At 37.3% G+C, this 27,987-nt stretch overlaps 2 protein-coding genes across 3 annotated transcripts; both read left to right on the forward strand.

Annotated features, from left to right (window-relative positions):
• Positions 1–17,281, forward strand: LOC117332353. The gene is made up of 11 exons (XM_033891238.1): positions 1–48; positions 812–1,114; positions 4,930–5,056; positions 7,732–7,805; positions 8,896–9,037; positions 10,832–10,905; positions 11,993–12,134; positions 13,902–14,021; positions 14,251–14,319; positions 15,974–16,038; positions 17,135–17,281. The coding sequence occupies exons 1-11, from the start codon at positions 1–3 to the stop codon at positions 17,279–17,281; spliced, it is 1,311 nt and encodes a 436-aa protein (XP_033747129.1).
• LOC117333695 (stress response protein NST1-like) lies at positions 15,326–27,939 on the forward strand. 2 transcript variants are annotated; one of them, XM_033893114.1, is made up of 5 exons: positions 15,326–16,047; positions 17,135–17,276; positions 19,474–19,593; positions 19,823–19,891; positions 23,720–27,939. In XM_033893114.1, the coding sequence occupies exons 3-5, from the start codon at positions 19,509–19,511 to the stop codon at positions 24,016–24,018; spliced, it is 453 nt and encodes a 150-aa protein (XP_033749005.1). In that variant the 5' UTR covers positions 15,326–16,047; positions 17,135–17,276; positions 19,474–19,508; the 3' UTR covers positions 24,019–27,939. The 2 variants fall into 2 exon arrangements, with proteins under 2 accessions (XP_033749005.1, XP_033749006.1); XM_033893115.1 differs by having other exon boundaries at positions 19,823–19,876.
• Positions 27,940–27,987: the final 48 nt, after the last annotated feature.

Consider the following 27,987-nt stretch of genomic DNA (forward strand, 5'->3'; position numbering starts at 1 on the left):
ATGGCTGTTGAGGATGTTGATAAAGCAGAAGTCCACCATCATCAGATGGTGGGCTATTCAAATCGCCCTGCGTCCGTGGTCCGTCGTCCGTCCGTCCCTCCGTCCGTCCGTAAACAATTCTTGTTATCGCTAATCCTCAGAAAGTACTGAAGGGATCTTTCTCAAATTTCATATGTAGGTTCCCTTTGGTGCCTAGTTATGCATATTGCATTTTGAGACCAATCTGAAAACAAAATGGCCGACAGGCAGCCATATTGGATTTTGACAATTGAAGTTTGTTATCGCTATTTCTCAGTAAGCACTGAAGGGATCTTTCTCAAATTTCATATGTAGGTTCCTCTTGGTGCCTAGTAATGCATATTGCATTTTGAGACCAATCGGAAAACAACATGGCCGACAGGCAGCCATCTTGGATTTCGACAATTGAAGTTTGTTATCGCTATTTCTCAGAAAGTGATGAAGGGATCTTTCTCAAATTTCATATGCAGAATCCCCACGGTGCCTAGTTATGCATATTGCATTTTGAGACTAATCAGAAAACAACATGGCCGACAGGCAGCCATCTTGGAATTTGACAATTGAAGTTTATTATCGCTATTTCTCAGAAAGTACTGAAGGGATCTTTCTCAAATTTCATATGTAGCTTCCCCTCAGTGCCTAGTTTTGCATATTGGGACCAATCTGAAAACAACATCTTAAATCTTGAATTTTATATATAGGTTCCCCTTGTTTGAAAAGTTCTAGCTATAGAGGGCTGTTTCTGAATTTACACAGATTTGTAAGACTCTTGTTTAGCAGTGTATTCACACAGGAGCCACATGACAAGATCCCAGATTTTGAAAATAGACAAATCATCCACCCATTTGAAGAAATTATATGTATTCCAGAAGCCATAGAAAAGCTGCTTGGAAATCTCAACGAAAACAAGTCATCAGGACCAGATGGGATGCATCCTAAAGTGTTAAAAGAGCTCAGGAAAAATATCAGTGTACCACTTGCAAATATATTTAATAAATCTCTTCTAGAAGGAAAAGTACCACAAGCTTGGAAGGAGGCCAATATAACAGCAATTTACAAGAAAGGACCAAAATCGGACCCAAGTAACTATAGGCCCGTAAGCCTAACAAGTATAATTGTCAAAACATTAGAGAAAGTAGTGAAGACTAGCATTGTCAGTCATATAGATAAAAATAATCTTCTAAGTAACCAACAATTCAGCTTTATTTCTGGGAGATCAACGCAACTCCCAATTTTATTTGTCCTGTATATAAATGACCTCCCAGAAATTACGGCGTCCCCCTCACCATTATTTGCTGATGATACGAAATTATTCTGGCAGATAAAGACTAAGGAGGATGTTTTGATTCTTCAAAATGATTTGGACAAATTATAAAACTGGTCAGACGCGTGGCTTCTTAAATTTAACCCAAATAAATGTAAAGTATTGTCCATAAGAGCTTCAGAAATAAGAACATACTTCATGTCTTGACCAGGAGAAGGACGGCTTCAACTAGATAATATTACCAGTGAAAAGGACATTGGCGTAATGATAGATAATAATTTGAGTTTTAGAACACACATTAATAGTATAGTTAACAAGGCAAACAGCATAGTTGGATTAATTAGGTCATTTGTGTATCTCGATACAGAAATGTTTAAATTATTATTTAAAGCACTATTAAGACCCCACTTACTTAGAGTACGCCGCCAGTGTTTGGAGCCCTTACAAAGCCAAAGACAGATATTGATCTTATCGAGAATGTGCAAAGAAGAGCGACTAAGCTACTACCTGGCTTTAAGGATATGGCATATACGGAACGCAAAGAGAAATTAAAACTACCAACACTAAAGCATCGCAGGATTAGAGGAGACATGATAAACGTCTTCAAAATTATTAACAATATATACGATTCACGAATAACTAGAGGTTACTTCCAAATGGACAATACAAACAAAACCAGGGGCCACTCCAAGAAAATATATAAGAAAAGATGTCGTCTGGATATAAGAAAAAACTTTTTCAGTCAAAGAATAGTAGATATATATGGAACAGCTTGCCAAAATCTGTTGTAGAGGCGGGCAGCACTTTAAATTTTGAGATAGCTCTAGATGAACACTGCAAAAATAATTGTCAGGTGGAATTTCACTTTTAACACAGTTATCGTAACAACCAAGGACATGGATTATGTACCTACCGACCATAACCCTCGCTTTTTGTCAGGTATGCCCTTTTCTGGTGGAAATGCTTCAATTTGCTGCTGTTTATATAGCTATATATCGCTATTATAGTGGAATACCACTATAATAGTGAAATCAAGACTTCTCCCCGACCTGTTTATGTATATTAACATGGCTAGCGCGTCGGTCCCCGTGATTTCGTGTACGCCGCACCCGGTCCCGGACCTGATTTCCGTACCAGGAATATACACATATTATTTTTTCTCTCAACAATGCCTCGATGAATAAATCTCTTTTTTTTTCTAATAAATTCATGTTATTATTTTAAAAATCAAACATTTTAAATGAAATGGAAGTAATACCTACAACTTTAGTAATCGTCGATTTACATTTTTCAGAGTGTGATTTTGTGTACGCCGCACTCAACCGTGAAAAGTTACGGTTTTTGGCTGTTCATTCGTAAATAAAGATTTACTTTTATGATATTTTCGATTCCATACATTAAGTAAACCTAGTTGTTGATACAAATATAAGTTTTAATTACAAAAACTACTTATTTCATTTCAAATCTTGCCTTTTTTTAGATTGCGGCGATGGTCACTGGGTTTTTTGTTTACGCCCGGTCCCGTACCAAGGGCATACTACTCCCGATCCACCGCCCGGTGCTAAGTTTATGCGTAGCGTGTATTGTCTAAAACCAGATGTTTATAAATGACTTTTATTCTAGATACATTAATTATCAATTATATCAAACAATGTTTTTGTGATGTAATTTAATTTAACAAGTGAAAGATTTCGCGAAAATTACAATAGTGAAAAAGTAGGAAAAAATTAATATTGTGTATAGTCTACTACGAATATTTATATATATATAGTTATGCACCAAGTACAATCTGGTATCTAAACAAATACAAGCATATCAAGATCCTGACGATGTACAGTTTCGAAAGATAGTTTGTCATCCTGATGATGGCCTAGGTTTAATAAAGGGTAGGATAAATAAGCGATACCGATATAGTTCCAGCGCCAGACAGTAAGTTAACTAAGTTAGGCGAATCAGTACTTATGTGTTCAACACCAAGCACTACAATAGTTTCTCCTATAAAATCAGCAACAGCTTCTCCTCTCTACGATATATCGGACATCGGTACTCCGAAAAAAACAACCTAGGTCGAGATTATCTTTAACACATAGGAGGTTATCAAATATCATAGAAGAGACAGAAGATCGTTCAAAAGAAGTAAGTATGAGACAGTCGGTAGAAGATACCCAGAGTGATGAGCCCGTTATGAACAGTAGTCCTAATTTAAGATACAATCCAACAGAAAAAGACTTTCTTTGCCAAAAAGACACAAATCAAAGGTAAGTGAGATTTTAGTGGATCTTTCAGATGATAGACCGTCACTATGTAAGCCAGTCGAATCAAAGCGTATCTGGATGGATAACGGTAAGAGTACCAAAAGTTTTGAAGAAAAAAATGATATTTTAATGGATAAAAAGAAAAAGATCTGTGGAAATACCATGTGCTACATTCAAGACATTCTGAAAAAAACAGTTTCCCCATATAAACGGTATGCAAGATACAATTTACGCACCAGTTTTGAAAAACGGTAGGTGGGATTAATTATGCACTGCGAAAGAAACCAACTACAGCAGCAGCAGCACAAATCCATCATACAGTTGATAACCATTGGGTAGTATCAGTAAAAGAGGTACATGGTAGCGAAGTATATATAACGTTATACATTATTATGTACTTGATAGTTGGATATGTAATACTAAACATAAGGTTCATTTGTCAGCATCTTTAGAAATGCAGATATCATCAGCATATGGGGGAAATAGGAAACTTTTGAAAACGATTTTACCTAACGTACATCAGCAGACGAATGGGGTTGACTGGAATTTTCGCTTTTGCTAATTATAACCTAGTAGAATTTTGCTTTTATGGGTTCAACGGGAATGAGGATTTAGAATTCGATACTGATTGTATGAGACGTCATCTTGTTGAATGCATTTCAAATGGTAGATTTTTTTTAATTTCCAAGGAAAAAAATCAGTATATATAGGAAAAAGAAGAATTCTCAAACTTTACTGTAAGTAGTTATGTAGGTAGGTAGGTGGGTGGGTGGAACAAATATAGCAATGGGCTCTTTGTAGAACTGCGTCCTCGTCGCAGAGCCCGGTAACATTCTTACGACAGCTAGGTTGCCATATTATGTATCAAATGCTATAGAACATCTGGTATATGTATACAGACAATACACGCTACTCATAAACCAGTAGACTTAGCACAGGGCGGTGGAGAGTAGTCTGCCCTTGGTACGGGACCGGGCGTAAACAAAAAAAAAACGTGATCATCGCCGCGATCTAAAAAAGGCAAGATTTGAAATGAAATAAGTAGTTTTTGTAATCAAAACTTTATTTGTATCAACAACTAGGTTTACTTAATGTATGGAATCGAAAATATAATGTAATATTCTCTTGTTTATAAATGAGGCTGGTGTGACCTATGGGGCCAGAGCTCCAGTGGCGGGGCCTCAAAAGGGGAAGTTTGCTGTAATTTTGCTTTATATATACATGTATAACTGTTTAATTGTCCAATGACCGTTAAGGGCCAAGGCCCTCTTGTTTGGAGACAGGGTCCTGATGTAGTGGTGTAAGTTGCAGGTACTTCTGGCTATGCAATAAGGTGTCATAGATCTGTATTGCCTATTGATTTTATTCTAATTAAAGAAATATCAATTTCAGAAAATGGAAGATAAAGATCTAGATGAATGCCGTTGGTGTGATTTGGACTCATTGGATCCATCGTCATTGGACATTGAAGATTCTGTTCAACCAGTAAAACAACCCTTGTCTAGTAGTGAAGATCGAGGTAAGGAAAGCACTGAAATAAGTTACTTATCATATTGCTGATTCTCAGTTTATTATAATTCCAGATAGAAGCAGTAGTTATACCCCCAGATAAAAACCGTTGCAGATGTGATACAAATACAAAAGTACAAATCCTAGAGGCACAGGAGATGTCAACAGGGAGTTTGGCTGGTTTACAGTTTAAAATTTGTAGTTCAACAGGGTAAGAGTTTAAAAGACGATTCATACATGTTCTTTTTATACCCCCCCGCATCGAAGTTAGGGGGGGGGATACTGGAATCCGGTTGTTCCGTCCGTCCCTCCATCCGTCCGTCTGTCTGTAGACACAACGATGTACTGGCTACTCCCCCTAAACTACTGAGGGAATTTCAATGAAACTTTATGGCAATAACCCTTATACATTGTAGATGTGCATAATCTATATCGTGTTGTAATTTTTGGTTACCATGGTAACCAGGTCGCTATACTTCGTTTTTTGAGTGAGGGGAAATTTTGTCTAGTCAACTCCTCATAAACCTGTGAAATGCTTCAAGTCAAACTACACAGGAGTGATAGGGACATGTGTAAATGTGCATGCATGATATTTCTCTACAGAATTTTTGGTTTCCATGGTTACCAAGTTTCAATACCCATATTCTTGTGGAAAACTTTGTCGAAACAACTCGGACAACTCCTATATAGATATCAACCGATTTCATTTGAAATACACAGAAATGTTAGGGACTCATAATGTGTACATATATGCATGCAGGTTTCTTGGTTGCCGTGGTAACCCGTTCACTAAAAATAGGTTTTTGTTGGAAAATCTTCACCAGAGGGGCGGGGGTTATGAGTTGGCCCCCTGAATGACAGTTCTAGTTTATTCTTTTTTCACCAAAAAGGACCATGCCAGCTGTCAACAGATTTTCTTCAGACTTGATAACATGGTTAAATGCCTTAAGGGCTAGGCCAAGTTAAACTGCCACTTTTGCCAGATATTAATTGGCATAGTTATGGTCCCTTGATTAACAAAAACTTTTGTTTCTGCTGTTTCCATGCAATAACTCCCATATGACTTACAGTCGATCTAATGCTGCTTCTTTTCCTGGCATTGTCTGAAAATACCTGGTTTTCCTGCCCAGTGGTACTCGATACCAGTTTCCATCATTATCTGGTGGTTGCCAACTTTCCTCGGATGTTTCAACCATGAACCATGACAACCTCCGGTTGGTGGGTCAGTAGTGGTGACCAAGCCACTACTCGGTGGATCCTGGCTTCCAGCATTTGTCGTTCCGACGGTGCCATACCCAGCATGATGCTCTTTCTGCCGCTTCAAGTCTTCTCAAGGCCGATGACTTGGCTTTAATCTACTCACCGACTGTGCTGGGAACCCTCTGCAAGCAACCTCAGCTGCAAACATCCACTCCTTCCAGCCCTTTTCTCTACAGTCTGATGTCAGGTCAGCGTATTTCAGGTTCTTCCACTCATGTGCCTCTTCACAGTTCTCCTCCCATGGTACAGTGAGTTCACTAGGATGAGAATCTTGGACTGGGTCGCCGAGAGAACCATGTATCGGCGACATGTTGTTTCCGCAATACCTGGGAACACAAGTCTCCCATCCAGGTCTACTTTCAACTCCCAGTACCTTCCTCTGTCCAGTAATGATGAAATAACTGGTTTCTTTGCCTCTGCTGTTTCCCCTACTCCTATACGTATATGAGGTCTTATTCCACCTGATTACATTGGTGGATATTGCGTTACATGACAGCCTGTCAAAAGTTTCCTATCGTGTAAACCTCTAATATTATTGAAGTACTGTTTCCCCCTGCCTCAAGAAGAACTTTTCTTGACCTACTGCTATTTTTTGGCACTTCTTCCTTCTTTCTGCGTCTACTATGATGGCAAGCTTACGCAGGACCTTGTCATGACGCAATCCATACCATCCCTGTGACAATGCTACTGGACACCCTGATAGGATGTGGGACATTGTTCCCCGCCTTCCCACACAGTTGACAACTATGGTCATCAGTAAGCTGCCACTGATGCAGATTTGCCGGGGAAGGTAGCGTGTCATACATGGCCCTTTACAGGAAAGCTATAGCCTGTACTGGTCCTTTCTCCACAGTTCTGACCATGATATATAGTTTCCTGTCAGGTAAGTCCCATTTCACTGCTTTTGCTTGTCAATGGTCCGGGGGATCCTCTTCTACTCATTCTTACTTCACTCTAAGCCATCCCTCGTCTTTCTGTAACTGATGTATGTTTCCACTGTTGAAATTGCTGCATTCCCAGTCCTTGTCTACTAATACATGTGTTTCCGATAACGTTTCGCAATTCCAACATGCTTTCAGCCTGGTCTACAGATGTTGATGCCGACCGCTTCCTTCCTGTTCTGGTTTGGACGCCTGCACCACTGACTCTGGAATCTGCAGAATCTCATGACGAGGCCTAACCAGTCCTTAAATGACCTTATTTACTTAATGGGATATAAATCAATACCAAAGTCAATGCTCTCTGTGGATATTCCAAGAAGTTGTTAAGTCAGTCTTCTAGAGCATCATGTAGGTTCACCTCATCTTCATTACATATCTGTATCTTTGTATGTTGTCTAGGTCATTAGAGGAATCTTCCAGAACATATGCTGTCTGGTTGGAAACTTCCATAAAACACTGTTTTGTATATGTTTTGTCATTACAGATATTAATATTGATGACTATGTGCCTGAAGTTGAGGACTCCAGTGGAAACAAGGGAGATTCACCAGTAAATAATGTGAATATACTACTAACAATGTAGTTACTAGTACTGAAATTACACTATATAATTATTTTGTCAAAATATTATGACAGATTTGCACCCTTTTAATCGTGTGCCTAATATATATTAGATAGGACAGTATGATATATTGAATTTTGGCCCACAATCATCTTTATCATTTCTTGATCTCAGTAACAATAAATAATGTTTTCAATGTGGGACTGATCAGGACTCAAGATGGCCGACAGGCAGCCATTTTGAATTTTGGCAGGAAAACTTTATTATTGCTATTTGTCAAGACAGTTTTTCAAGTATTTCTCAAATTCCTCCTTCATGTTCCACTTGGTCCCATGTTGTGCATGTTCCATTTTGAGACTGATCAGAAAATAAGATGGCCAACAGGCGACTTTTGATTTCGTACAGTTGAAGTTTGTTATCGCTTTATCTCAGAATGCTTTTCATGGATCTTTCTCAAATTATTTCATGTGTAGGTTTCAGTTGGTCCCTAGTTGTGCATGTTTATTTTAAGAAATATCTTTAAAAAAGATAAACGCCATAGTTTTAATGCTGTGTGGTAAATCAACGAACTAATGCATTTCAGCACGGATAACAAAATTAGATCAGTTTGAATCATTTTTGGTAATAATAAGACTGCATTTGAATCAGGAATATGATTTTATTAATGTGTTATTTGAAAAGATACATACACTTATTAAGCTTGCATTTAAACTTAAGTTTGTTTCGTTTTTAACTGCATATCTGCATTTTGCATTGACCGCTACCTTGACCAATTACATACTTCATCTTGACCAGAAACGCCAGCTGTCGCATCATATCCGGGGCCAAAACAAAATTAGACAGCTATGCTGAAAAATTAGATATGATTCAATGGTTTTGCTTAAATGTTAGTTTACCTGCCCAGTTTCTATATTTGCCTTTACTTGAGATTTTGCTGTTGAGATGATCATTCAAATGTTAGGTAACAACAAAAATAAACTGTAAGTGGTGTGTGATCTTTTGCCAAATCAGATTTAGAACTACAATATGTAGCAACATTCATGTTAACTTGCTATGTATGACACTGTGATGCTGTACCTGTTTTCAGACACAGAACGGACCTTGTCGTCTTGATTCCCAAGTCATTTATGTCCGGGATCCACAGCTAGAGAGAAACCAACTGCAAGGTCAGAACACTCAGCAAGGTCGTTATGCAGAGGTACAGCCAAAAACACCTACTGAAGAACAAGGTTAGAAATTACTGAAAAACTCATAATGATTGTCCTGATTCTTTTTAGGTCAGCCATGATGAAGTCTTAAGTGACCTTTTGCAGTCGCCTTTTTATCCATCATGATGCACCCATAGATAATGTACACTTACAGTAAGAAATTATGTTACGTATTTGGTATATCCACATAATTAGTCCCCTGCCGTTTGAAAAACGGGGGGACTATAGGTTTACCCTCCGTCCGTCTGTCCGTCCGTCTGTCTGTCCGGCCGTCCGTCTGTCCGTCCGTATTAATATAATATAATATTAATGGATTATCATCAAAATTACTTACACAGTTATTGTCCTTTGATTTATGAAAAACAATTGTTATTTGCCATTAAATAACTCTCCCAAATATTTTCCGAAATTTTTCAAATTTAGGAACAGGTTTCAATATCTGTAAAGGCTCAGCCGATACCTCTTGATGAGAAGAGAGGTCTTGCAAAATCAGTTTACTTTATCCTGTAATACATGTTCAATTTAACATCTGACATATATATATAAGCTCGGGGCTCTCTCTCACTTTAGTGTGAATGGGGCCGGGGCCTTCAGAATTGTGAAAATTATCGCGGTATTGACTAAAATTGTGAAAATTTAAGATATTGACAAATATAAGAAAAACAACTAAAAATTTCTTTTCTTATAGATTCAAAGTAGTTTATTGTTGTTTCATAAGTCCAAAGCCCTGTCTCTTAATGCTCTAAATTTGTTAATAGCATTCTGTAGCTGTCGGTCTGGTAAAGCATCCTCAGCCTGACTCGTGGTTGTTGTGGTAGATTTAGTAGTTTCAATGCGATCATCATCAACAGTTACACTTTCACTCGTGGTTGTTCCGAACGGACTTAAAATGTTTAACGCTTTCTGATTGAACAACACATCAATCTTCTGACATTTCGAAACAGTTTTACAGTCAATTTTCTTTCGGTGATATTTTGAATTTCGGGACATTGTCTATCTCTCTGTCACATTCGAAAGCACGTTGTTGATGAACACATGTACATTCACCATGATTACTGAAAAGTAGTCTTGGTCAAACAGACTCTTGATCACGATAGTGGAAGAGCACTACCGCTAACAAGAGTCTGATTGAGCGAGACAACTTATGCGCGTCTGATCTGCGCACAACATTCCAGTTATGTTTTGTTTCGGGTTTGACGATCGCATGAAAATATTTCATTTGGTTTCTTTCATTTTTAAAATTTTTGACTTTTTTTTTTATTTTTAACACGGAGGCAATTATGAAAATCAGCTTGAGTAATTGTGAAAAAAACATACTATTTTAGATTGGGAATGGGGCCGAATTTCGGCCCCAAATACAGCCCAGCGAGAGCCCTGAAGCTAGACTTTATTTGCTTGTTTCTTTATATTGTTTCAAGCAATACATAATGGCTCAAAAGAATTTGTCATTCTGTTTAACTATAATGATATGTTTACTCCTTAGTTTACCTACAAAATGTCAAGAAAGCATGCAGGGGACATAAATTCCATGAATTTGCTTGTTTGGGCTCCATTTAAACATGCACACTACCCAGTCCTTTAATGACCTTATTTATTTAATGGGATATGAATCAATACCAAAGTCAATGCTCTCTGTGGATATTCCAAGAAGTTGTTAAGTCAGTCTTCTAGAGCATCATGTAGGTTCACCTCATCTTCATTACATATCTGTATCTTTGTATGTTGTCTAGGTCATTAGAGGAATCTTCCAGAACATATGCTGTCTGGTTGGAAACTTCCATAAAACACTGTTTTGTATATGTTTTGTCATTACAGATATTAATATTGATGACTATGTGCCTGAAGTTGAGGACTCCAGTGGAAACAAGGGAGATTCACCAGTAAATAATGTGAATATACTACTAACAATGTAGTTACTAGTACTGAAATTACACTATATAATTATTTTGTCAAAATATTATGACAGATTTGCACCCTTTTAATCGTGTGCCTAATATATATTAGATAGGACAGTATGATATATTGAATTTTGGCCCACAACCATCTTTATCATTTCTTGATCTCAGTAACAATAAATAATGTTTTCAATGTGGGACTGATCAGGACTAAAGATGGCCGACAGGCAGCCATTTTGAATTTTGGCAGGTAAACTTTATTATTGCTATTTGTCAGACAGTTTTTCAAGTATTTCTCAAATTCCTCCTTCATGTTCCACTTGGTCCCATGTTGTGCATGTTCCATTTTGAGACTGATAAGAAAATAAGATGGCCAACAGGCGACTTTTGATTTCGTACAGTTGAAGTTTGTTATCGCTTTATCTCAGAATGCTTTTCATGGATCTTTCTCAAATTATTTCATGTGTAGGTTTCAGTTGGTCCCTAGTTGTGCATGTTTATTTTAAGAAATATCTTTAAAAAAGATAAACGGCATAGTTTTAATGCTGTGTGGTAAATCAACGAACTAATGCATTTCAGCACGGATAACAAAATTAGATCAGTTTGAATCATTTTTGGTAATAATAAGACTGCATTTGAATCAGGAATATGATTTTATTAATATGTTACTTGAAAAGATACATACACTTATTAAGCTTGCATTTAATCTTAAGTTTGTTTCGTTTTTAACTGCATATCTGCATTTTGCATTGACCGCTACATTGACCAATTACATACTTCATCTTGACCAGAAACGCCAGCTGTCGCATCGTATCCGGGGCCAAAACAAAATTAGACGGCTATGCTGAAAAATTAGATATGATTATGGTCTTGCTTAAATGTTAGTTTACCTGCCCAGTTTCTATATTTGCCTTTACCTGAGATTTTGCTGTTGATATGATCATTCAAATGTTAGGTAACAACAAAAATAAACTGTAAGTGGTGTGTGATCTTTTGCCAAATCAGATTTAGAACTACAATATGTAGCAACATTCATGTTAACTTGCTATGTATGACACTGTGATGCGGTACCTGTTTTCAGACACAGAATGGACCTTGTCGTCTTGATTCCCAAGTCATTTATGTCCGGGATCCACAGCTAGAGAGAAACCAACTGCAAGGGCAGAACACTCAGCAAGGTCGTTATGCAGAGGTACAGCCAAAAACACCTACTGAGGGACAAGGTTAGAAATTACTGATAAACTCATAATGATTGTCCTGAAATTTTAAGGTCAGCCATGATGAAGTCTTAAGTGACCTTTTGCAGTCGCCTTTTTATCCATCATGATGCACCCATAGATAATATACACTTACAGTAAGAAATTATGTTACGTATTTGGTATATCCACATAATTAGTCCCCTGCCGTTTGAAAAACGGGGGGACTATAGGTTTACCCTCCGTCCGTCCGTCCGTCTGTCACGCAATAGTTGTCCGGACAACTCCTTCTATAGTACTACTCCGATTTTAATGAAACTTGGTATACATGATCAGTATAACATGTAGTTGTGCATCCCACATTTTTTTTCTTCGAAAAACCAATTTTCAAAATGGCTGCCAGCTTCTCATTGGTTGAGACTTGTCTGGACAACTCCTCCTAAAGTACTACTCCGATTTTAACGAAACTTGGTATACATGATCAGTATCACATGTACATATTTGTAGTTGTGCATCCTACATTTTTTTTTTTTTTTCGAAAAACCAATTTTCAAAATAGCCGCCGACTTCTCATTGGTTGAGGCGTATCCGGACAATCCTAAAGTACTACTCGATTTTAACGAAACTTGGTATACTTGATCAGTATAACACGTAGTTTAAAAAATGGGAAATAAATAGTTGCACTCCTGGTTCAGGCAGGGGACTTTGTATTGCTGTTGCAATACTATCCAACCTGGTTATTATGAGCAAGTCTAGCCAATGCAGTGTTTGTATTAATGATTTTCTATAATGGCATTAATTGTACATTTCTTTAAAAAGGTTTAGGTAATTGTTGAGAAGTTGTCAGTCATTTGAAGTAATTATTCCTCTGTGCAAAATACTTACTGAATTCCTTTTACAAGTTTTATCATGTTATAATTCAAAATATTGATTTGAAATATCATTCACAAATTTCTAAGTGCTTATAAAACACAAATTTCTATTATTTTTAAAACTTATTTTTTCCATACAAAATCTACACCTGATCTCTTCAGAAGACTTCAATCTATCGGTTGACTCATATGCATTTTTAGCCCACCATCATCAGATGGTGGGCTATTCAAATCGCCCTGCGTTCGTGATCCGTCGTCCGTCCGTCCCTCCGTCCGTAAACAATTCTTGTTATCGCTATTTCTCAGAAAGTACTGAAGGGATCTTTCTCAAATTTCATATGTAGGTTCCTCTTTGTCTGTCGTATTGCATTTTTGGACCAATCTGAAAACATTGTCGACAGACAGCCATTATTGCTAAATCTCAAATGTCATATATAAGTTCCCCTTGTTTAAAAAGCACTGAAGGAAAGTTTCTCAATTTACGCAGATTAGTAAAAGGAAATTAAAGGTAAAAAAAGCGAAAAGATCAATCTGACATGGAACCTTTAAAGATCATTCAATGGTGGGCGCCAAGATCCCTCTGGGATGTCTTGTTTATGCAAGTTGTCCACTTCAATTTCATGTAATACAATATTTGCATGGGCGGGGGATCTTGACGACTGTGTCCTTGTTTTATCTGGAAGTTATGACTTGATGCTTGGTTCACTGTACCAATCAACCTATCGGCAATCCATACAACAGTGCCAGTTTTCACTACTGATAGCCTCTATGTATTCATCCAGGACCCACTCAGATCGCGAAAATATACAACGGTTTGTACAAATATCCAAAGACCTGGACGTATGATAACACAGCATAGAATAAAAGTCACCTAGAAGCTGAACAGGTCAGTTATCTAATAAAAGTATTATTTTAATTTCAGTTACAGCAGTAATAGAAACCAAGGAAGTCGACAGTATGATTAAACGGTACGTCAGGACAAGAGAGTACGGTTTTACAGAAGATGTTATAGCAGTCCTCACCCAGTACCTCATGGATAATGGTAAGCTATCTGAATAAAAATGTTTGACAAATTTGGGGCAAAACATGCTTCTTATAATCCGAGATCAACTCTAACTAAAACGCAGTACAGAATGTATTGTTGTGTATAGACACAAAAGAATATACAGAATGATTACATGTGTCACTGTCTGTACTTTACCTCTCTTATTAATCAACTATAGCCATAATTTCACATATATTTAAATGCTCTTTAACTTCTATTTTTTCAGAGCTTGAGCTTCCAAGTGAAGAGGACTTTAAGTTGAAGTGGCAAACCATGAGAGGTAGTAAAGGAATAGGTACTGTGGATCAAAAGATAACACATCAAATTATCATTTTTACCCAAAACCATAAAGGTCATCATGATGCATGTGGAGTAGATGAAAAGTGGTTATCCATTCTTTAAATCGCTACTAGTCATGAAGTCATTAATGGATTTGAACTTAATTTGGTCAGAAACATCCTTGGGGGAAGGGGAAAAGATTTTGCATTAGTGATGATTCTGACCCAAAAGGAGCCAGAGGGGCAGGGTCAAATAGGGGAAATAGAGGTAATTTCTTGAAATCGCTACTAGTCATAAAGTTTCTATTGGATTTTGACCCAATTTGGTCAGTCACATCCTTGGCAAAAGGGGAACATATTTTGCATAAATGGTGACTCTGTCCCCGAAGGGGCCAGAAAGGCGGGGCCAAGTAGGGGAAATTGAGGCAATTCCTTTAAATTGCTACTAGTCATAAAGTTATGAATGGATTTAAATTTAATTTGGTCAGAAACATCCTTGGGGGAAGGGGAACAGATACCCTGATACATATACCCCAGGGGCCAGAGGGGCAGGGCCCAATAGAGGAAATAGAGGTTATGCCTTTAAATCGCTACTTGTCTTAAAGTTATGAATGGATTTGAACCAAATTTATTCTATAAGATCCTTGGGGAAGGAGAATAGATTTTGCATTAATGACAATTCTGACCCCAAGGGGCCAGAAAGCAGGGTCATATAGGGGAAATACAAAATGTAGAGGTAATTTTTATGTTTAACGCTTTCTGATTGAACAACACATCAATCTTCTGACATTTCGAAACAGTTTTACAGTCAATTTTCTTTCGGTGATATTTTGAATTTCGGGACATTGTCTATCTCTCTGTCACATTCGAAAGCACGTTGTTGATGAACACATGTACATTCACCATGATTACTGAAAAGTAGTCTTGGTCAAACAGACTCTTGATCACGATAGTGGAAGAGCACTACCGCTAACAAGAGTCTGATTGAGCGAGACAACTTATGCGCGTCTGATCTGCGCACAACATTCCAGTTATGTTTTGTTTCGGGTTTGACGATCGCATGAAAATATTTCATTTGATTTCTTTCATTTTTAAAATTTTTGACTTTTTTTTTGATTTTTAACACGGAGGCAATTATGAAAATCAGCTTGAGTAATTGTGAAAAAAACATACTATTTTAGATTGGGAATGGGGCCGAATTTCGGCCCCAAATACAGCCCAGCGAGAGCCCTGAAGCTAGACTTTATTTGCTTGTTTCTTTATATTGTTTCAAGCAATACATAATGGCTCAAAAGAATTTGTCATTCTGTTTAACTATAATGATATGTTTACTCCTTAGTTTACCTACAAAATGTCAAGAAAGCATGCAGGGGACATAAATTCCATGAATTTGCTTGTTTGGGCTCCATTTAAACATGCACACTACCCAGTCCTTTAATGACCTTATTTATTTAATGGGATATGAATCAATACCAAAGTCAATGCTCTCTGTGGATATTCCAAGAAGTTGTTAAGTCAGTCTTCTAGAGCATCATGTAGGTTCACCTCATCTTCATTACATATCTGTATCTTTGTATGTTGTCTAGGTCATTAGAGGAATCTTCCAGAACATATGCTGTCTGGTTGGAAACTTCCATAAAACACTGTTTTGTATATGTTTTGTCATTACAGATATTAATATTGATGACTATGTGCCTGAAGTTGAGGACTCCAGTGGAAACAAGGGAGATTCACCAGTAAATAATGTGAATATACTACTAACAATGTAGTTACTAGTACTGAAATTACACTATATAATTATTTTGTCAAAATATTATGACAGATTTGCACCCTTTTAATCGTGTGCCTAATATATATTAGATAGGACAGTATGATATATTGAATTTTGGCCCACAACCATCTTTATCATTTCTTGATCTCAGTAACAATAAATAATGTTTTCAATGTGGGACTGATCAGGACTAAAGATGGCCGACAGGCAGCCATTTTGAATTTTGGCAGGTAAACTTTATTATTGCTATTTGTCAGACAGTTTTTCAAGTATTTCTCAAATTCCTCCTTCATGTTCCACTTGGTCCCATGTTGTGCATGTTCCATTTTGAGACTGATAAGAAAATAAGATGGCCAACAGGCGACTTTTGATTTCGTACAGTTGAAGTTTGTTATCGCTTTATCTCAGAATGCTTTTCATGGATCTTTCTCAAATTATTTCATGTGTAGGTTTCAGTTGGTCCCTAGTTGTGCATGTTTATTTTAAGAAATATCATTAAAAAAGATAAACGGCATAGTTTTAATGCTGTGTGGTAAATCAACGAACTAATGCATTTCAGCACGGATAACAAAATTAGATCAGTTTGAATCATTTTTGGTAATAATAAGACTGCATTTGAATCAGGAATATGATTTTATTAATATGTTATTTGAAAAGATACATACACTTATTAAGCTTGCATTTAATCTTAAGTTTGTTTCGTTTTTAACTGCATATCTGCATTTTGCATTGACCGCTACATTGACCAATTACATACTTCATCTTGACCAGAAACGCCAGCTGTCGCATCATATCCGGGGCCAAAACAAAATTAGACGGCTATGCTGAAAAATTAGATATGATTATGGTCTTGCTTAAATGTTAGTTTACCTGCCCAGTTTCTATATTTGCCTTTACCTGAGATTTTGCTGTTGATATGATCATTCAAATGTTAGGTAACAACAAAAATAAACTGTAAGTGGTGTGTGATCTTTTGCCAAATCAGATTTAGAACTACAATATGTAGCAACATTCATGTTAACTTGCTATGTATGACACTGTGATGCGGTACCTGTTTTCAGACACAGAATGGACCTTGTCGTCTTGATTCCCAAGTCATTTATGTCCGGGATCCACAGCTAGAGAGAAACCAACTGCAAGGGCAGAACACTCAGCAAGGTCGTTATGCAGAGGTACAGCCAAAAACACCTACTGAGGGACAAGGTTAGAAATTACTGATAAACTCATAATGATTGTCCTGAAATTTTAAGGTCAGCCATGATGAAGTCTTAAGTGACCTTTTGCAGTCGCCTTTTTATCCATCATGATGCACCCATAGATAATATACACTTACAGTAAGAAATTATGTTACGTATTTGGTATATCCACATAATTAGTCCCCTGCCGTTTGAAAAACGGGGGGACTATAGGTTTACCCTCCGTCCGTCCGTCTGTCACGCAATAGTTGTCCGGACAACTCCTTCTATAGTACTACTCCGATTTTAATGAAACTTGGTATACATGATCAGTATAACATGTAGTTGTGCATCCCACATTTTTTTTCTTCGAAAAACCAATTTTCAAAATGGCCGCCGACTTCTCATTGGTTGAGACTTGTCTGGACATCTCCTAAAGTACTACTCCGATTTTAACGAAACTTGGTATACATGATCAGTATCACATGTAGTTGTGCATCCCAATTTTTCTTTTCGAAATAAAACATTTTTCAAAATGGCCGCCGGCTTCTCATTGGTTGAGGTGTGTCCGGACAATCCTAAAGTACTACTCCGATTTTAACGAAACTTGGTATACATGATCAGTATCACATGTAGTTGTGCATCCCAATTTTTCTTTTCGAAATAAAACATTTTTCAAAATGGCCGCCGGCTTCTCATTGGTTGAGGTGTGTCCGGACAATCCTAAAGTACTACTCCGATTTTAACGAAACTTGGTATACATGATCAGTATCACATGTAGTTGTGCATCCCAATTTTTCTTTTCGAAATAAAACATTTTTCAAAATGGCCGCCGGCTTCTCATTGGTTGAGGTGTGTCCGGACAATCCTAAAGTACTACTCCGATTTTAATGAAACTTGGTATACATGATCAGTATAACATGTACATATTTGTAGTTGTGCATCCTACATTTTTTTTTTTTTTTTTCGAAAAACCAATTTTCAAAATAGCCGCCGACTTCTCATTGGTTGAGGCGTATCCGGACAATCCTAAAGTACTACTCGATTTTAACGAAACTTGGTATACTTGATCAGTATAACACGTAGTTTAAAAAATGGGAAATAAATAGTTGCACTCCTGGTTCAGGCAGGGGACTTTGTATTGCTGTTGCAATACTATCCAACCTGGTTATTATGAGCAAGTCTAGCCAATGCAGTGTTTGTATTAATGATTTTCTATAATGGCATTAATTGTACATTTCTTTAAAAAGGTTTAGGTAATTGTTGAGAAGTTGTCAGTCATTTGAAGTAATTATTCCTCTGTGCAAAATACTTACTGAATTCCTTTTACAAGTTTTATCATGTTATAATTCAAAATATTGATTTGAAATATCATTCACAAATTTCTAAGTGCTTATAAAACACAAATTTCTATTATTTTTAAAACTTATTTTTTCCATACAAAATCTGCACCTGATCTCTTCAGAAGACTTCAATCTATCGGTTGACTCATATGCATTTTTAGCCCACCATCATCAGATGGTGGGCTATTCAAATCGCCCTGCGTTCGTGATCCGTCGTCCGTCCGTCCCTCCGTCCGTAAACAATTCTTGTTATCGCTATTTCTCAGAAAGTACTGAAGGGATCTTTCTCAAATTTCATATGTAGGTTCCTCTTTGTCTGTCGTATTGCATTTTTGGACCAATCTGAAAACATTGTCGACAGACAGCCATTATTGCTAAATCTCAAATGTCATATATAAGTTCCCCTTGTTTAAAAAGCACTGAAGGAAAGTTTCTCAATTTACGCAGATTAGTAAAAGGAAATTAAAGGTAAAAAAAGCGAAAAGATCAATCTGACATGGAACCTTTAAAGATCATTCAATGGTGGGCGCCAAGATCCCTCTGGGATGTCTTGTTTATGCAAGTTGTCCACTTCAATTTCATGTAATACAATATTTGCATGGGCGGGGGATCTTGACGACTGTGTCCTTGTTTTATCTGGAAGTTATGACTTGATGCTTGGTTCACTGTACCAATCAACCTATCGGCAATCCATACAACAGTGCCAGTTTTCACTACTGATAGCCTCTATGTATTCATCCAGGACCCACTCAGATCGCGAAAATATACAACGGTTTGTACAAATATCCAAAGACCTGGACGTATGATAACACAGCATAGAATAAAAGTCACCTAGAAGCTGAACAGGTCAGTTATCTAATAAAAGTATTATTTTAATTTCAGTTACAGCAGTAATAGAAACCAAGGAAGTCGACAGTATGATTAAACGGTACGTCAGGACAAGAGAGTACGGTTTTACAGAAGATGTTACAGCTGTCCTCACCCAGTACCTCATGGATAATGGTAAGCTATCTGAATAAAAATGTTTGACAAATTTGGGGCAAAACATGCTTCTTATAATCCGAGATCAACTCTTACTGAAACGCAGTACAGAATGTATTGTTGTGTATAGACACAAAAGAATATACAGAATGATTACATGTGTCACTGTCTGTACTTTACCTCTCTTATTAATCAACTATAGCCATAATTTCACATATATTTAAATGCTCTTTAACTTCTATTTTTTCAGAGCTTGAGCTTCCAAGTGAAGAGGACTTTAAGTTGAAGTGGCAAACCATGAGAGGTAGTAAAGGAATAGGTACTGTGGATCAAAAGATAACACATCAAATTATCATTTTTACCCAAAACCATAAAGGTTCAATCATGATGCATGTGGAGTAGATGAAAAGTGGTTATCCATTCTTTAAATCGCTACTAGTCATGAAGTCATTAATGGATTTGAACTTAATTTGGTCAGAAACATCCTTGGGGGAAGGGGAAAAGATTTTGCATTAGTGATGATTCTGACCCAAAAGGAGCCAGAGGGGCAGGGTCAAATAGGGGAAATAGAGGTAATTTCTTGAAACTGCTACTAGTCATAAAGTTTCTATTGGATTTTGACCCAATTTGGTCAGTCACATCCTTGGCAAAAGGGGAACATATTTTGCATAAGTGTTGACTCTGTCCCCGAAGGGGCCAGAGAGGCAGGGCCAAGTAGGGGAAATTGAGGCAATTCCTTTAAATCGCTACTAGTCATAAAGTTACGAATGGATTTGAGCTTTGTTTGATCAGAAACATCCTTGGGGGAAGATACTTGTCATAAAGTTATGAATGGATTTGAACACAATTTGGTTAGAAGCATCCTTGAGGAAGGGGAACAGATTTTGCATAAATTGTTGCTGTGACCCTCCATCCCATAATCGTGTATCGCATCACTGGACGTTAAGGGATAAACACAATTCTGATGTAAAAATAGGTCCAAGGGTCATTCCCCAGCCTATGGGACTTAGTATCTTTAAACACAATATTGTTGTAAAAGCAATCACTGAGGTTTTTAGGTCAAGATGACCTATAGTCATCGTGCTTCGTCCGTCGTCCGTCGTTGCCCATCCGCCGTCCGTAAACTTTTCACATTTCAATCTTCTTCTCCACCAGTTCCACCAGTTCCACCAGTGGGATTATGCTGAAACCTGCCAAAAATGATCCTGAGATGATCCCCACCAAGTGTTGTTATTTTTCAGGCCGAACCGAAATCCAAGATGGCCGCGATAGCCGCCATTTTGAAAACACATTTTAAACTTCTTCTCACATTCCACCAGTGCTATTGAGCTGAAACTTGCCAGAAATGTTCCTGAGATGATCCCGACCAAGTGTTGTTATTTTTAGGAATTATCTTAAATCAAAGATGGCCGCCATATCCGCCATCTTGCAAAACACATTTTAAACGTCTTCTCCAGTTCCATTGGTGCTATTGAGCTGGAAATGGGTGAGGATGTCAAGGAAGGCGAGCCAACTTAGTGTTGTTATTTTTTCGGCCGCGTGAAAACCTTGAAATGGAAGCTATGGCGGCCATTTTGTAACATGATTGCGCAATCATGGTTTTCCTGAACAACACCTATTTCAAACTTCTTCTCAAATTCCACCAGTGGGATTCAGCTCTAACTTACCAGAAATGATCCTGAGATGGTCCTTTTAATTTAGAGTCAGATGACCGTTAAGGCCCCTGGGCCTCTTGTTTCACATCCTCAGAGATTCTGGACTTCGTTATTTCCTTTAAGCAGTTGGGATCCCCACACTATAACCATATATGGCATTGTTCAAGATTGACAAATAAAGCTATTATAAACGATATGAACATGAACATTATTTTGACTTTCATTCATTTATGGTTTTTAGGTCACTTGACACGAAGTCTAAGTCTCAAGTGACCTATTCTAATCGCCTTTTGTCTGTCGTCGTCCATCGTGTGCCGTGCGTCCGTAAAATATTTACATTTTCGACTTCTTCTCCAAAACCACTTAACCAAATTCAATGAAATTTGGCAGAAAGTTACTATGGCTGAAGGTCAACCAAAATTGTGAATTAAATGGTCCCTACTCCCCAGGGGCCTGAGGGGTGGGGCCAAAATGGGTCAAATTGACTAAAACTTCAAAAATCTTCTTCTCTACTCTCAGATATGGTGGAGTCAAACACACTTCATAGATGGAAGGGTATTGTGGTGCTTTACCAAAATTGTGAATTTCATGACCCTGGGGTCTCATGTTTGCCCCTGGGGAGTAGGTAAACTTTACAATAGTTTATATAGGGAAATCACATTTTTGACTATTATTTGTTAGCCCACCATCATCAGATGGTGGGCTATTCAAATCACCCTTCGTCCGTGGTCCGTGGTCCGTCCGTCCGTCCGTAAACAATTCTTGTTATCGCTATTTCTCAGAAAGTGCTGAAGGGATCTTACTCAAATTTCATATGTAGGTTTCCCTTGGTACCTAGTTATGCATATTGCGTTTTGAGACCAATCGGAAAACAACATGGCCAACAGACAGCCATCTTGGATTTTGACAATTGAAGTTTGTTATCGCTATTTCTGAGAAAGCATTGAAGGGATCTTTCTCAAATTTCATATGAAGGTTCCCCTTGGTGCCTAGTTATGCATATTGCATTTTGAGACTAATCGGAAAACAACATGGCCGACAGGCAGCCATCTTGGATTTTGACAATTGAAGTTTGTTATCGGTATTTCTGAGAAAGTACTGAATGGATCTTTCTGAAATTTCATATGTAGGTTCCCCTTGGTGCCTAGTTATGCACATTGCGATTTGAGACCAATCGGATAACAATATGGCTGACAGGCAGCCATCTTGGATTTTGACAATTGAAGTTTGTTATCACTATTTCTGAGAAAGTACTGAATGGATCTTTCTCAAATTTCATTAGTGGGTTCCCCTTGGTCCCTTGTATTGCATTTTTGGACCAGTCTGTCCTGAAAACAACCTGACAAACAAACAGCCATTATTGTTAAATCTCAAATTTCTTATATAGCCAGGACTCCCTTGTTTGAAAAGTACTGGAGGGATGTCTCAATTTGCACAGATTAGTAAAATGAAGGGAAAAGTAGAGAAAAGATCAATCTGACATGGAACCTATGAAGATCATTCAATGGTGGGCGCCAAGATCCCTCTGGGATCTCTTGTTGGATTTGTATTGGAACTCATTCTAACCTGGTCAACATGATCAGCATGGGATAACAGTTTGATAGAATGCACATGTTGGCCCTGACTGAACCCCAGGGGCTGAGGGGCGGGGCTAAAAAGGGTCTAAATTGACTGAAATTTCAAAAATCTTCTTCTCAATACCTATATAAGATAGAATCAAATACCTTTTGTAGAAGGAAGGGTTTCATGGTGTTTTACTTAAATTGTGAATTTCAAGACCCTTGGGGTCTCACATTTGCCCCTGGGGAGGGGATAAACTTTAGTATAGTTTATATAGGGAAATCACATTTTTGACAATTATTTTTTGGAATTGTATTGGAACTTGTTCTTATCTGGTCAACATTATCAGCATGGGAGAACAGTTTGATGGTTTGCATATATTGGCCCTGACTGACCCCCAGGGTCTGATGGGCGGGGCTAAAAAGGGTCAAATTGACTGAAATTTCAAAAATCTTCTTCTTTACTCTCATATTTGGTAGAATCAAAAACTCTCCATAGAAGGAAGGGTTTCATGGTGTTTTACTTAAACTGTGAATTTTATGACGCTGGGGTCTCACGTTTATCCCCTGGGGAGAGGGTAAACTTTGCTATAGTTTATATAGGGAATTCATATTTTTGACAATCATTTGTTTTATTTCTATTGGAATTCATTCTAACTTTCTTAAAATTATCAGCATGGGATGACAGCTTAATGATATGCACATATTGGCCCTGACTGACCCAAAGGACTGATGGATGGGGTCAAAAAGGGTCATTAAAATAACTGAAATATTTCAAATTTCAGGTGACCGCTAAGGCCCTTTGGGCCTCTTGTTAGATGTTACCTCATTCATTTATGGTTTTAGAAGTTACCTCATTCATTTATGGTTTTAGATGTTACCTCATTAATTTATGGTTTTAGATGTTACCTCATTCATTTTTGCTAATTTCAGTGCAACTACAAAAGGATAAGGAAACAGAGAAACGTAAAAGGATGGTAGTGGAGGAGGATTTATCAAAAGAGGAACGTAAAAGGATGGTAGTGGAGGAGGAGTTATCAAAAGAGGAACGTAAAAGGATGAAACTGGAAGATGAATTAGAGACAGAGAAAAATGAAAAGGAAACAGAGAAACGTAAAAGGATGGGAGTGGAAAAGGATTTATCAACAGAGAGACGTAAAAGGATGAAACTGGAGGATGAAAAGATAGAACTGGAGAAAATTATTAACGAATATATGCCGAGGTCACAGTAATGAGGGTATTTGAATGATCCTGCATTGTATCTTAAGTTTTCCATTAGCTGGTTATAATAACCAATTAGTTTATAATAACAGATTGCCCATCTGTCAACTGTTTCTGTAAAAGGTGTTTAGTTTAAATACTTTAGTTTTTGACCAAACTTTGTTTGCACCAGGTTTAGTCGATCAGTGCTTATTTTTGTGACCTACAGGTATAACATTGGCGTCACCAACAGCGTCCACATAGATGTTTCTGTGCAATAACTCGAGGTCCATTTGGCCTATCAGACTCAAATTTCATGATCTTCCTTATCACAAGTGTTTGCTTGGGAGAATTTTTCAGGTCCGAAGGTCAATAGTCACTGTTACTAAAAATAGAAAATTTGTTTCTCTGCGATAACTCGTGCAATGGCTGTCATGGCTGCTGTCTTGAAAAACACATTTCAAAATTTCTCCAAATCCACATGTTGGATTTAGTTGAATCTTGTCAGAAATGATCCTGAGATGGTTCTAATCAAATTATTTTTCAAACTGGTGCAAATTCCCACATTGATTCCCCGTTGGTGTCTATATAACTTTACAGTTTTATACCGCACTAGTACTGGTGTCTTTAAAGTCTGATGACCAATAAGGCCTGTGGGCCACTTGAATATACAACTTTCTCCAAAGAATTACAATTAGCTTGACAAGTCAGTGGCAGTATAAATATTTTTATGTACATTTGAGTGATTCTTGAATCCTGTATAATAGTGAACAGAGCAGAATAGATTTGAATTTCTATTATTGGGTAGCTCTACAACAAGACCCGATTATTAAAGGATCATGGAGCTCCGTTACTATCAGATTGATTTATCTAAACAAGTGTAAAAGTTCAAGGAGCAGTAGTGTGCAGCCAGCCGGGATCGAACCCGAGACCCTCGGCTTACTGGTCTGCCACTCTACCGACTGAGCCAAAGGGAAATTCCCCCTAGCCCGAAACTAGAAGGCGACCATACAACTAAGTACAGTATTTACAATTAAAACCCGATCTGCTACACAAAGATATAGTAACTAGTAACCAGTTATATGTATGTCTTGATCAACACTTAATGTTAATGTCACTGTGAATGATTGGTTGTAAATCTCAATAATTATGATGTATTTCTCAATGGAGAGAATCTTCTGAAAGATTGCCCTTGACTATATGTGAAGTAAGTTGTACCTTCTTAATGCTGTTTTGTTTGAATACAATGGACTTTCCCTGTGGAAATCCTTTTGGAATAGCATTCTATTAAATAACAATTGGTTTCTTCAAAGACCTGTGATTCTTGATGTTATCTGGGTATACACTTCACTTTCGCTCTAACTTCACTCAGTGAATGTCATTGCAAAATATAAGGTACGCTACTAGCTAGTCTTGACTGGTGTCAAAAAACAACCTGACCAATCACTGAGCTGATGAATTATATAATGATCACAGAGAAGCAGTAACCAAGATAGAAAAAAGTCAGCCAATTTTAGCAGTATGCCGACCCCAAAATTTGTTGATGTTCATCAAAGTATCTGACAAGTCTTTCAGTTTGATTTACAAGGTGATGGTAACTGAGGCTGACATCTATGTATTCTAGGTATAGTGAATAATAACCCATCAGTATTAAGGTTTTTCTGTTGTGTTGATTGTGTGCACAATTGTTTTAGGGACTAACTGTGATATTATGACATTTTTATTATTTTTTATTAATCCAATTCCAGTATACAGTTATTAGATGTTTTATGTTACATATTTTATGATATATCCATATGGTAAAGGACTTTGCTTTTTTATCAATTACCTGTCCAAAAGTTAATCAACCTAGTGCGGAGGAAGGTAAGAAAAACCTCTAAGTGCTGTCAAAAGGTAATCTCTGGTAGATTGGAGATCTGTCTTGTTTTGGTTATGATATTAAAGTTCTATCATTTTGTTAATTAAATGACTTATTACAATCATTATGTGCTGTCATCAGCTCGGTGTTTTTGATAAATGATAACAAATATTGATCTTATTTTGAAAAAGAATGATGGATCATGATATGGCAGCTAGAATATGTAACTCAAGTGTTGTAAGTGTTGATATGTTATTGAGAGTACCTGGTATGTGAGAATGTGTTGTAAGTGTTGATATGTTATTGAGAGTACCTGATATGTGAGAATGTTTTGTTAGTGTTGATATATTATTGAGAGTACCTGATATGTGAGAATGTGTTGTAAGTGTTGATATGTTATTGAGAGTACCTGGTATGTGAGAATGTGTTGTAAGTGTTGATATATTATTGAGAGTACCTGATATGTGAGAATGTGTTGTTAGTGTTGATATGTTATTGAGAGTACCTGGTTTGTGAGAATGTGTTGTAAGTGTTGATATGTTATTGAGAGTACCTGGTGTGTGGGAATGTGTTGTAAGTGTTGATATGTTATTGAGAGTACCTGGTATGTGAGAATGTGTTGTAAGTGTTGATATGTTATTGATAGTACCTGGTGTGTGGGAATGTGTTGTTAGTGTTGATATGTTATTGGGAGTACCTGATATGTGAGAATGTGTTGTAAGTGTTGATATATTATTGAGAGTACCTGATATGTGAGAATGTGTTGTAAGTGTTGATATGTTATTGAGAGTACCTGGTATGTGAGAATGTGTTGTAAGTGTTGATATGTTATTGAGAGTACCTGGTATGTGAGAATGTGTTGTAAGTGTTGATATATTATTGAGAGTACCTGATATGTGAGAATGTGTTGTTAGTGTTGATATGTTATTGAGAGTACCTGGTTTGTGAGAATGTGTTGTAAGTGTTGATATGTTATTGAGAGTACCTGGTGTGTGGGAATGTGTTGTAAGTGTTGATATGTTATTGAGAGTACCTGGTATGTGAGAATGTGTTGTAAGTGTTGATATGTTATTGATAGTACCTGGTGTGTGGGAATGTGTTGTTAGTGTTGATATGTTATTGGGAGTACCTGATATGTGAGAATGTGTTGTAAGTGTTGATATGTTATTGAGAGTACCTGATATGTGAGAATGTGTTGTAAGTGTTGATATATTATTGAGAGTACCTGGTATGTGAGAATGTGTTGTAAGTGTTGATATGTTATTGAGAGTACCTGATATGTGAGAATGTGTTGTAAGTGTTGATATATTATTGAGAGTACCTGGTATGTGAGAATGTGTTGTTAGTGTTGATATATTATTGAGAGTACCTGGTGTGTGGGAATGTGTTGTAAGTGTTGATATGTTATTGGGAGTACCGGGTGTGTGAGAATGTGTTGTAAGTGTTGATATGTTATTGAGAGTACCTGGTATGTGAGAATGTGTTGTTAGTGTTGATATGTTATTGGGAGTACCTGGTGTGTGAGAATGTGTTGTAACTGTTGATATGTTATTGAGAGTACCGGGTGTGTGAGAATGTGTTGTAAGTGTTGATATGTTATTGAGAGTACCTGGTGTGTGAGAATGTGTTGTAACTGTTGATATGTTATTGAGAGTACCGGGTGTGTGAGAATGTGTTGTAAGTGTTGATATGTTATTGAGAGTACCTGGTATGTGAGAATGTGTTGTAAGTGTTGATATGTTATTGAGAGTACCTGGTGTGTGAGAATGTGTTGTAACTGTTGATATGTTATTGAGAGTACCGGGTGTGTGAGAATGTGTTGTAAGTGTTGATATGTTATTGAGAGTACCGGGTGTGTATGCTGTAAATATTTGTTATGAGCTTAATGGTAACATCATAATTATAACCAATCATTATCCTGTATAAAGGTCATGACCTCAGAGAAGAGTGAGAGCTTATGTCGTCACTCCGGCGTCGGCGTTGGTGTGTCAAATGTTAAGTTTTTGGTGCAAGTATTGAAAGGCATAATAATTTATGGTAATATGGTCCCTGAGTGGGTTAAACCATCCCCTGCAAGAGTTAAACTAACAGATTTTTTTTTTTTAAAAACCCCAGATTTTTGACAATTTTTGCGTTAAGTTTT

The sequence above is a fragment of the Pecten maximus genome, chromosome 8 (assembly GCF_902652985.1).
Source record: "Pecten maximus chromosome 8, xPecMax1.1, whole genome shotgun sequence".
In the NCBI taxonomy this organism is placed as follows: Eukaryota; Metazoa; Mollusca; class Bivalvia; order Pectinida; family Pectinidae; genus Pecten; species Pecten maximus.

Coding starts and splice junctions, on each gene's coding strand:
- LOC117332353 (XM_033891238.1), top strand. CDS start 1: ATGGCTGTTGAGGATGTTGATAAAGCAGAAGTCCACCATCATCAGATG. Junction 49..811: donor AAGTCCACCATCATCAGATG/GTGGGCTATTCA, acceptor GTATTCACACAG/GAGCCACATGACAAGATCCC. Junction 5,057..7,731: donor GTCTAGTAGTGAAGATCGAG/GTAAGGAAAGCA, acceptor TTGTCATTACAG/ATATTAATATTGATGACTAT.
- LOC117333695 (XM_033893114.1), top strand. CDS start 19,509: ATGATTAAACGGTACGTCAGGACAAGAGAGTACGGTTTTACAGAAGAT. Junction 19,594..19,822: donor CCAGTACCTCATGGATAATG/GTAAGCTATCTG, acceptor CTATTTTTTCAG/AGCTTGAGCTTCCAAGTGAA. Junction 19,892..23,719: donor GAGAGGTAGTAAAGGAATAG/GTACTGTGGATC, acceptor TGCTAATTTCAG/TGCAACTACAAAAGGATAAG.